Here is a 12,298-nt window from a genome sequence, read left to right as displayed (position 1 = left end):
GGGTTGCTAGCGAAGCTCCACATGCTATCCAGACCACCGACAGGTCCCGCATGCCACAGCCGCTCTATCACGTGATGCATACTGCTCCGACGTGCTAACGTTCTGAGGTGAGTTACGGCGTGTTGCAAGTTTTGTGAGGTGCTTTCGTGATATTTAATGGATCGGATTACATTTTTTATTTTTCTCCGATATCCGATCCAGTAATTTAGGTCAGTATCGGACCGATACCGATACGCAATATCGGATCGGTCCATCTCTAATCCATACTGAAGGAAAAGATGGATCATTAACAGGAAAGAATTACAGAAAGATATTTAGAGGGTGAAACAGTTGGTTCATAAATAACAGAAGACATTCAACCTCAAGTCTGAAGGACGAAGAGGAGAGAGACCAAACTGAACATGGAGAAGAAGAAATGCAAACAGAAGCCCTCTTAAATTTGTCATCAGGTATAAAAACTTTTGAAAAATTAAAAGTTTTGTCTTACTGTAAGACAGGTGTTCTCCTCACCATGTTTATTGATGAGCACAGCCAGGTATTCTCTGTAGTAGGAGCTGACGTAGAGCAGCAGAGCTGGACTCTGGTTCGTCCTGAAGCTCAGGGAGACGTTTTCTCCTCTGAGCGTCATGTCAGAGTAGATGGAGGATGGCAGAGCGCTGCTGTTCCTGCTCATCTCGTAGGGCTCCTTGAAGGTGTAGCTGACAGATGTTCCTGACTTGAAGCTGGCTGACACCTCTGGAAGAAAGCGGCCACAGAAAGGTTATAGCACCTACCTACCTCTATTATTATTATTATCTTTTTTTTAGCCATGTTATCGCTGACATTTTTCATAGATTCAACTAAAAAAGTGGGAACAAATTATACAAGATACAATTTAAAATAGGTTCTCTGCTAAGCTGCTATGTTTAGACACAGCACTGATTAAGCTCTTGAGCTAGCTGCCTTTTATTTATGCCTGTATGATTCGTAGGTTAGTGTGAAGTACCAAAAGAAACAAACAAACAAAAAAATATATATATAAGGACTGGACTAAAAAAAAGTTAAAAAGCAGCCAATGTCCAAAGAAGAACTTTGAAAGATTTTTAGAAAGTCTGGAGAACCTCTGATCATGAACACTTAAAAAAAAACTACAAAAATGTCTGGCTCATTGCAAGCGAGAAGTGAGGGATGGCTCAAGACGTTTGCACACATTTGCATGTACATGAGCAGATCATTGGATTAAATAGATCCTGTGTTGTTTTTCCTCTGATAGAAATGACAAAATGTACAATTCACATATCTAAGGTTGCCTCTCAGTTTCAATATTCAGTTGCTACTGGTTATTCAAAAACTCTTTAAGTTAACAATTTCACATAGCCTAAATAGTTTTTAACACCACAAGAATGTTCTGAAAAATACTGGAGCAGGAAGAAAAACAAATACTAATCACCTAAAGTTTGGCTTCAACTTTAAATACAGTTGTATCTGTTCTCTATTCAACTAATGAATCAAAGCAATTAAACACACTTGTGGGACATCAGCAGGCTGAAGAGAGTAGGTGCCAGCAGCGGGAATGAAAGAGGGGTGGAGAGTCCTCTTAACCAGCTGAACTCAGTGAAATGTTTGTGCCCAGACATAGAGTTCAATGTGAAGATGCATCATTAATGCAATGAATTTACATCAAACCAAAATACTTTGAGTACTTTTTAACGAGTGTCAACTGCAGAAAAACGATTCTGTGAAACAATATAGATGAATACCTTAACCTTAACATCCACTCTGAATATTCGTATTTATTTTTATTACCATATCCATTTATTTTGAGTTTCATTATTATGATAATTCGTCCTATTATAGTTCACTTTACAAAAATAGAAAACTTTGAATGTCAGTATGTTCTACCTGACTTCACAGGGATGTAAACACAGAGTTGATTCTCGGGCTCGAGGACTCCTCCAGCAGCAACCACAAGCTGACACATAACCACAGCTTTAACCTTGGCTTGTAGGATATAAGAGCTTATGAAATTAAATGTAAAGCCGAGGAAAGATGTCAGACACATTAAGTGGCTCTGTGCAGCATGTGTTTATAACAGGTCTCCTATAGCGACGTCAAGACAGGTGGAACCATTAATGTTGCTCAGTTCAGAAGAAAACACGACCTTTTAATGGCTTCAGCTTTTGAGAATTTTGTCAACAGAATGTAAACGCTTCCTGTCACTTCCTGTTGTCTGACTTGTTGATGTTACTTTTATTTATTTATTTATTTTGAAAACTTCCCTGTTGATGAACTTTTTAACAGAACTTCTGTAAAAAATTCCAAGATGTGCCAGTTTTCTAGTTTACACCATGTAACTCAGCAACCAATCGTTGGCAGATCTCCCTACAGTACTGCTTCTTTTGTATTTTTGCATCATCTGTGAGACATACTCGCTCTCTTCCACTCCACTACACTAAAAACTTCAAGGATTTCTACCACGTACTTCTTTATAGGTATTTGACAACGTTGCAAGTGAAATAATTTGAGGATATTTGTTGGCGCCTGTGACAATGAGCTCCTTCAGCTAAACGACATCTTTACAGCATCCAGACATTTTTAAAGTATGACTCTCGCTACACTGTGTGTGTACCTGTTTGGCAGAAGACTCCGGTGTACGCTGACAGGTTACAGTCACAGTGGAAGCCATTAGCTCTCTCCACACAGCGGCCATGGTTCTGGCAGAGCGAGCCGTAGCTGCTGCAGTGACCCGGGCAGCCGGGTTGAACGCCTGGTGTTATCTTCGCCCTCTCCTCCAGGTCCAGAGTGACGCCGTTCAGCTGCAGAGAGCGGATACAGCCGCGGAAGCCCTTCTGCCTGGATGCTGTGCCTCCTGAAATCACAAAAGTTAAGCGCCATTATCTTTACTTTCCACCCTTCTGTGTAGAGATCTTCCCGAGGGGTTGAAATGGTTATATTGCTGATATCACAAGCAATCAAGGCCAAAGCGTGCTCCCCAAGAACAATGATGCAACATCGATTTCTGTGTCTGTTTTCTTTCAGGCTCAGGCTTTGTTTTATTCTAAGTGTGCTGACAAGCCCGTATGTTTTTTATTTCTCCTCCTCCTGTCATCTGTAGCAGATCCACATGTCGCCTCTGCTTCCCCAGAGGCTTCAAACTGTCAACACTATTTCTATGAAATGACACAATGATGAAAACACAATGAGGCAACAAGCTGTAGGTGGAAGGCTGATTTAAAGGTATAACTTTCATCAGTCTGTCTCTATAACATCCTTCCAGCTGCTGACTGTGTGTTTGGCAGCCTTGATGAATTACTGTCTGAACCAGTGTCTGGTTGTATGTCTGAATTTGTAGGGGGGGAGCAGGAAGGCAGATTTTCTTCCCTATACTAGACTTTGCGTTGCTCATTCTTTCCACACTTACCTTACTTGCACACAAACAGTGGAGAAAAATCAAAAATGCATGTCCACTTTTGCAAACACGCATCCCATCCTTTCAAACGTGATGGCACAGCCAGAGTTCAAACCCGACAACCTCCCACTTCTGCAAAGATCGGGGCTCAATCGTTATTGTCCTCAGAGCACAGACGAGGCAAAGCTTTGCTCTGCGTGTTCAAAGCTGACAGCTTCCTATTGTTTAGCAGCAGGAGCTTTTCACACCAATAAATCAGAGCTCTGCTAGACTCCTCTCTTTCCTCTGATGTAAGCCAACAAACTGTATATGGTTGAAACAGGCAGTTTAGCCAAAGCAACACGAGTGCAGAGGTAAATATTCCCTGAAAGCTTTTCAAAATGACAGTTACTCTAAATGATTTACTAAAATACTTAATCTCTGTGTTGACAGTGATACATTATACTGATACTAGTATAAAGGGCTGAATATATTTCCTGGCGAACATCAGAGATAAAGCAATGATTTGGAGAGAAAATTTTACAGAATGAGAAACATATTTTTTTAATGAGAAATGTAAGAGCATGTAATTAAAATTATGAATGTTGTTTCAAGCATGTTTTGGGTAATTCAAAGGTAACAAGAAACTACACATGATAATGAAAACACGTGTCTGAAAAGCAAAACCATCAGAATTTGGACCCTAACAGAAACTGAAGGCGATGCTTGGTGAGATCATTCCTCAATGAATGATTAGTGAATGACTTGTGGAGCTAAAAAAGACAGATGGAGATAAACGCAAGCATCATCAGTAAGAATATAAAATAACGATTGTGCTCTTTTCACAAGATCATAGTGGCGAGTACATGCTGCAGCTGAAGCAAACAGTATGTGACCACTGGGGAGTAAGTGGGAAAGAATTAGTGGGATCAAAGCAATCATCAAAGGTTGTGTAGGTGGCTCAAACTACAAAGATCCCTCAAGCTGCTGGCTCAGGAAATGTAGTGAGGATGAATTCAAACGCTGTAGCACAGTAAGCTTTATGTGAATGATGTCAGGCTTATAAAATAAATACACTGATGCAATACAGACAAGGCCAGAGACACGCAATACATTTGCAAGGCTCTAAATATTTATTACAGTGCATTTTTTTTTTACTTAATCATTGGACTTTGGCTTCATATCACATTAGCAGTGATGCTAAATGAATGTCAGTCTTCTACGCAGTTCAAACCCTCAACAAAGCTTTCATTTCTGCATCATATCAACTGGATCCATATAGAATGCATGACTTTTTTTGATTAATGTAATAACTGGATCTTTATTCCAACCCATATCAGCTGATACGATCCTTCATATTGTACTGGCAAATCTCATACTGTATGAAGCATCTTATTGAAGCTGCTTCAACTTGTATACACGTGTTGCTTTTCCACTGTTTTTGCTTCTGCACAAATTTGTGTTTAAGGGCAGGAAGGTCCCAAATTCATACTGTCAGGTTAACAAATATAAAGACGATTTAATTGTGGGGTAATATTTCAGCAAATCAAACTGAGATACACTAAATTTTCTATTAAGCAAAACAGATATACAGATCCTGGTCATGGCACCACTCGCAGCAAGCAAAACACAAATTTACGGACACAGCGCACCAATAAACTATAGCTTATCTATTCAAAGCAGGCAATACAACAAGTGATGTGAAATGTTCCTTGGAATGAATGGAAAAATCTTTCACTTGAAACTGCTGTGCGCAACTATTTTACACCAACAAACGGCAATAAAGAAAAATGGAAAAGCAATCCTATGGCTGACAGGAGGCAATAACATGGGCTATTAATCGAAACAATGTAATTTGCTGCCTTATAAAGCAGTGCAAGGAATAATTAAGGCTCATAAATACACTGTTCATGGAATTATGGGTATGAATTTAAAGAAGACAACTCTGTGTCTTATTAAATCATAGCTAAGTAGATGGGCTAATACATCTGTGCGGTGCACCTGATGAGACTTGATTTATTCAAAAGGCACAAAAGCATTATAAATCCAAACTATAGGGACCTGGCAGGATTATGATTTATTAAAAAGCTGTACACAGGAGTGAGTACAGCATCGTTGTGGCTAATGCTTACACAATTTCTGAGCTGATACGAATAGTTATTATACAGTCGTTTACAGATTTTGAAGAATATGGGTGGAAATTCTTCATGCCTGTTCATCAAATATAAAAAATAAATAAATAAAATCACCTTGTGAAATGACACCAACACGTTTTCATTCAAACACTCCTTCATACTTAGTGCAGTGTACTTTCCTGATAATTTGGAGGTAAACATACACGGCTTTAGGCTGCCGGTGGCGACCCGCTGGCTATTCAGAGTGGATTATCGGCTAAGCACACTGAGCAAATCAATATTCACCTCAATCTCCCTGCTGCTGCAGCTGCTGCCTTCATCCAATCTCATCAGTGTTTGGTAGTTTGTTTTCCTTCCAGTGCGCGTTTACTGATATGAAGTGACATGCATAATATTTACACAATGATAAAACCCGATAATACACAATGGATTTTCAGTTTTTTGTTGGATTTTTTGTCCCTGCAGAGCTACAAACAGACTCTGAGGTCAAACAAATAATTTCAATGGAATGAAGCGATGAAGTTGAGATAACGAGGGCTGAAGTATTGATAAAGTTTGAAGTTAAAGAATTTTAGTGAGCTGGTTGTTGATTTGCACAAACTTCTCACAAATAACTTCAGATTCATTTGTTTATTAAGAATTTGTGCACCACACTCTTTATTATGCCACTGCTCCCTGATGAATGCATATTCAGTGGTCAAAACCATCGCCTCAGCAGACTGATACTCGATAGAGCTGGCATTTAGTCAATAACAGTTTAGCACTTACATAGCTATAGAATATTTCTCTTCCTTTTCCAGCACGTTTCAGGAGACAGGACCTCCTAATTGTATTGTCTTTTAGATGTCACTAGTTTATGCTGTAGCACTGTGAGTGACGATGTAGTAGAAGACCCAAAGAATAAATGTGCAGATGCTGCACCTTTTATATCCAATACAGCTGAACAAACACAGGGTTCAGCAGCAACAGCAGCAGATTAAGTTACTGCTGCACAATGTTTGACATCCTACATAAAACCACTTTAAGAAAACTGCTTTATACCATCTATAACATCTACACACAAATCAGACTCATGCATTGTGTCTGCAGATGCTGAAAATAAGCACCTGGATTGATTGCTGAGAAAATATTGTTTTGTTTATTTTTTATTCTGAGACGATACAGCAGTATGACTCCAATCTTTCCAGCAAGATTATCAGTGTCAAATCTAACACTACTCATGTTTCCCGACTTCTGTTAAGACACATGACTTCTCTTTCATAGTCAGATTTTTGTTGGTGTTGCTGAACAACTTCCTTCCCACATTTATGGGTTTCTAGACAAATAATATTTAAAGCATACTGTCCGGCATATTGATTTTGTTTAATATTGGTTGCTCTGCTCCCTTTTTTTTTGTTTACCCTTCTCCCAGTTTCTGATCACTAGCAATATGAAGCTTTTTTTTAAGGATGGATCCAGCCCAAGCATTATGCGTCTTTAATAAAGACTTTTGCAATAATGTGCTATGGCAGTGAAGTATAACACTGCAAGGAAACAATGTTGACTTCAAGTTTTCACAAAAATGTAACACTTTTTGTAATTTCATTCAACATATTCAGGGTTTTCTGTGCATTTGAGTGAGAAATCACTGCAAACGTAGCAGTTTTCACCTTTTAATTAGGGTGCTCTTTAATTAATTTTCTTTTTCTTTTCTTTGACTCATCTGTGATACGTGGTAAATAAACATGACCTGAGACATCTGATAGCAGTCTACTCCCAAATGACTGAATCCAGATGGCTCCTGAATTTATTAACTGTTCAGTTCCAAAAGCCTCAATAAACAAGCACTGAACTTGTCAATGTTTCATAGAATCCTGTCTAATGGGAACCTTTTTCTTTAACCCCTGAAAGGCACAAAAAAGACTAATTTGACTAAAATTTCTATAATTATAAAGCTGACAGTTACAGAGAACACTGAGATCCTGGAAGAAATGGCCTTGAATCATCCAGAACTAAGACTAATGAGGTGAAAATTTACACAAAGAAAGAGTCATGTTTATACTTCAGACATAAATCTACAAGTTACATGAAATATTCTTACTTCTTGAGGATCTGAATATTGGATCGCTACTCACCTATGAACAGCTGGCTGTTGAGCTGCAGGTGGAAGTGTCCGTCAGCTGGCGCCTCCTGTGTGGCGACAGGAAGTTCATCCAGTCGAAGCGACGCTTCCTTGACGTTCCGCTCGGCTCGGACTCGATGCCACCGGTTGTCATTCAGTGGGAAGCTCGACTCGACACGAACCTCCAACGGGCCGTTACCAACATCAAAGGAGAAAACCACCTGAGTGGAGGCTTGACAAAGGAGAATGGATAGCATGTGAGGCAAAGGGGTAGTATAAAAATTTATATTGTTTCATAGGAAATGGTTTAATTAGACAACATATTAAGTTATTCTGCTCTCTGGCTAAGCACTGTCAATAAATTGATAATAATCATGACCAAAGTAATCATTAAGATCATGCAGTTTCTTAGCTGTAGCAGTGAAGCAATTTCTTATGCTTAAAATAACCCATTTCTAGTTTATAATCTTAAAAAAAAAAAAAAAAGTCTGAAAATAATGAGTTCAACTTTTGTTTCAGGCAATGTCTCTTCACTGCTGTTGCTGCTGTCGAGAAAAGACTGAAGATTTCAGTCATCGCTTCTTGTAAAGACACGACGTGGCAGACCCAACATCAGCATTTAATTTATGCAAACAATGAACATTCACTGCGACTCAATTAATGGGAATTCTACATCTCTGTTGAAACCTCTATTTATTTTGACAACACAGGTGTTCCCTTGCCAAGTGCAGCTATAATCAATCCTTACACGTAGCTGCATGTTTCCACAGAGCTCCAACAGTCAGTCTAAAACCTGCCAATGGCAAGAGTGGGAATAGAGATGGGAGTTTTAACAAGCAGGTTTGACTCGAGTGTCTGAAGACAAAACAAGAAGACATCAGGGAAGCAGAGCTCTACGGAATGAAGTTTAATTACTCCCCCACAACAAAAACAACAAACACCAAAGCCAACAAAGCTCCTAAAGAAGCAAACTGGGAACAGTTCTCACAGGATAACAAACAAGAGAAAGCTAATTCAGGTTGTGTACTGAATACCTGGAAGAAATAGACCACCATCTGATTGTTGAGAGCACCATGAAAAGAAAACAGAGTTAAACAACAGGATTGTTAGGGCAAGTCAGGCTCTTTCAGATTTCCTGCTGTGCTTCTTAGACTTAAGTTCAGCCAGTGATACTTTTAAATAATGATCTGAACAGGTGTCAAATACCAGGACATGGTGTCCCAGCAGGATGTCGTATTAATCACGCTGATCAGAAGTAATTCACTTCACCTGTCAATGGTTTGTGGCTGATTATGCAAGTAAGCTTTAAAACGTCTTTTATGTATTACGATTTATAGTCCTGCTGTATTTTCCACATCAGGCTCCTCATTATGTGTTACTGCTTTTTTTTGTTTTGTTTTAGGACTGACCAGAGGTGGGTGTCTTGCTGCAGCACACTCTGGAGTGCTTGTTACGGCAAAAGCACTGAAGCAAAGGACATTTTGGGGGGCAGAAACCTGAGGCATGCTGCAAGAAACTTGAGCTGTATAGCAAGACAACAACAATATTCACTTTGGGATTTAGGAGCTGCCATGAATAATGAATGAAGCCGTTTAAGGTGTTAAGACCTCCGTGATTATTGCAAATTACCAAAGTAAAAAAAAAAAAAAATCCTTCTATAAAATAAGTCCAGTAAATCAGTAAATCAGATTCATTGCATTCTACTGTGAATTACAAAATCCCAAACATAACACAGCACTTACAGCATGCAGAGAGATATTGTTCATTTTATACCAGAATTAAATGTAGAAAAATGAAACCTTCAAGTGCAAACGTTGTAGCATTTTGCAGGTGTTTTTTGTGATACTGCTGCTTTTAAGGAGGATCTGAGTTTTCCTCAGAGATCCGGAGTCATGACTCAGGACCAGAGCCAGCACCAGCACCAGCACCATGAGGTGCAGCCCTTCTTCAGCACCACAGACAGCGACTCTGTGCTCAACTGGCTGAATACAATTCTGCAGATACTCTGCTCTGTTCTTTTTGTCCTCTCTAACAAAGGGTAATGATTTAGGAGACCACAGATGAAGCAAGCTACCATTCTTCATGTTTTACTGGTGGAAGGTGAGGATGTATCACTATGGGAGCACAAGAGCAAGATGAAGCAGTGTCCCAGCATCCTGCAGTAACCTCATTTAGAAATTGTTCTCTATCTCCAGCTACAGTGTAACCAGGCGATCTGAGGCAGCTGGAAACAGAGCAGCAGTATTCAGAGCTGGAACAACCACGCTGACTATGATTTCCCCGAGGAGAGATGCTGTTGGTTAGCTACCCCGTATTAGATTTCTACGTGTGTCTCTTAAATCCCATTTCTTATACAACTTCCTTTAAAATGCATACACAACATGAGGTCGGCAACAAGCTCTACACGTGAGGTTAAAGAAACCCCAAAAGTACCTACAGATTAGTCTAACAGCTGATTCAAGCCTGTCCAAATGACACACGCATTGAAAGCCATAATCGTATAAAGAAAAGGAGACCTTGTTGAGTAATACAGCTATTCTAAACTGCACAATCTGTGGTAGGCGGTAAGCATACATCCAACACTAAGGAACAATTCCATGGCACCCATAAACTAAATCATACTGTGCTGGTTATTACTGTCATAATATAAATGGCCAACAGTGGTGACCATAAATGTGTGCATTGCATAAGAGACAAGAATTAATGGAGGGTGAGGGTGAAAATGCCCCCGAGAGTTCATAAAACAACTGTAAAATTAAAAGCAATGGTGCACAAAAAAAACAAAAAAGAATTGCAGGGGTAATTATGAGTTCCCTTTTACGGGTTTAGTCTTATTCACATTTATGTTGTGTGGTGAATGCAGTGCCGTGGGTTGGCATTTATCATCGGTGTAGGTGTACGACTGTGAAATGCATTCAACTGCGGCCTGTGGGGGAAGAAAATTTGATCATAAAATAACAAATAATGCAGCTTAAAGCATAATAAAATACTGGAAACACAAAAGCAGCACCGAAAGAAAATGCTAAAGAAATCAGTCTTTTGATGAAAAAACGAAACGAGAATGAAGAGTTCAATGTTGTCACCCTCTTCTGTAGGACCCACAGACTATTTCAAACACTTTGCTCCTAACACAGAAAAATAACGAGGACACGAGCATTTGGTAAGATCCACAAATAGAAATAAAAGATTTAGAACTATGGCACGCAAATATTTTGATACATAAAAATAAAAACTTGTGCTTTCATACTGTAAAAAAAAAAAGAAAACTCCACTCCTTTTATCTGTTGATTTGGACTCTGTGTTTAGCCTCCAGCTCTTACTCACAGCTCAGTTCAATCCGGATGAAGTCTTTGATGCCCAAGTTTTCCAGAAATACACCGGAGGAGGCCATGGTTTTAAACAGGAAGGAGATATCTGCGCTCAGCTCTCCGTGGAAAGTAGGAAAGTGGAGGTACGATGTCTCCTTGTCGAAAAACGCAGCATTCCAAAAATTCCCTAAAACAATATATAAATAAACAAAAGTCACCTTCAGCATTCAGAAGTCACATCAAAAGAAACAAACCAACCTGTTAAACTATCTTAAGCTAATTGTAAATCTCACATTTGAACTGGAACATGTAATTTAAGAACACCAGAGAACATTTTAATAGTGCAAAGAGAGAATGATGTTCAATTTCACTGCACTGTTATTGAAACAATACTTAAACTGAGTTTGACATCATATAAAGGTAAAAGAATGTGAGTTAACACAGTTATCACTAAGCTTTTCTGTAACATGCTCCAGCTTAATCCTAAACCATGGACAGTATCTCCCATCTAGACTAGCTTTGCATGATCCATGATTAAAAATAAGCTCTGTAGAATGCAGCCCCTCAGTACATCCTCCTTATTTACCCGAAACAACCTGATTAGCTCCCTACCTTTAAGCCATCTTTCTTCAGACTGGCTGGCCCTCATAAAAAGACCTTATCTTTTGAAATGTTGGCCATGTTTAATTTTAGTATCCGCCAAGTAAGCGGTGCTTAACAAATTTATCAGATCACCTGATAAGGTTTATGGCACAGCTGCCCTAAATTAAACAATCTCTTCAATCGAAATGATTGATGATAAAATGAGAGAATAAAGACAAAGTAATATGAGTTTTCATAAATTAAATGTAGGTAAATGGGTAACCAAAACCCATAGGGGGTCTTACGATCGCCGTGACACTGCAGTGGTCCCACCCTGTACACAGCCTCTGATCCTGGCCTCTGTATGTCACCCAACACCAGAGACCTGACAGGTAGGCTCTCCTTATGGGTGAGCAGGCCTGAGTCTTCAGTCCTGGAGAAAAAAAATGCATATGAACAAAACATGAGGGGCAAAGTAGAAAAATCAGGATTAATGTAATAGAAAAGGTGTGAAGACAATAAACAAATACAGGATGACAAACCGTAATCTACATTCACTTAGTATTTATTTATAGATTTATTGGTTTGTGTGTTTTAATGTTACATCTCTCTTGCAATAAGATTACATGATGTGACGGTCTGACGCAAACATTGCAGAGTGTAGGTGCAATCTCTTGGGGACCTATTTATTTCAAAACCAATTTATAGCCCTCCTGCCAGTCAAAACTTTATCCTTGGCAGTTATCCTAACAGCTAGCCCCAAATGAAGAAATCCCCTGTCCATTTATGCTCACATTTTGCTTCC

General features: G+C 39.2%; 1 protein-coding gene across 2 annotated transcripts in view; it reads right to left on the bottom strand.

Annotated features, from left to right (window-relative positions):
* The window catches only part of LOC113009907 (contactin-associated protein-like 4), a 122,434-nt gene that overhangs the window by 21,368 nt on the left and 88,768 nt on the right, over positions 1-12,298 (bottom strand). For both annotated transcript variants that reach the window (XM_026148549.1, XM_026148551.1), the window contains exons 15-19: positions 11,799-11,926; positions 10,928-11,098; positions 7,617-7,835; positions 2,609-2,848; positions 511-735 (exon numbers count right to left, since the gene is read on the bottom strand). In XM_026148549.1, the coding sequence (XP_026004334.1) occupies positions 511-735; positions 2,609-2,848; positions 7,617-7,835; positions 10,928-11,098; positions 11,799-11,926 (983 nt within the window). The remainder of the gene's footprint in view (positions 1-510; positions 736-2,608; positions 2,849-7,616; positions 7,836-10,927; positions 11,099-11,798; positions 11,927-12,298) is intronic.

Source organism: Astatotilapia calliptera, chromosome 18 (genome assembly GCF_900246225.1).
Source record: "Astatotilapia calliptera chromosome 18, fAstCal1.2, whole genome shotgun sequence".
Taxonomy (NCBI): Eukaryota; Metazoa; Chordata; class Actinopteri; order Cichliformes; family Cichlidae; genus Astatotilapia; species Astatotilapia calliptera.
Note: the sequence above shows the minus strand (reverse complement) of the source record. Positions and strands in the feature narration are given on the sequence as shown.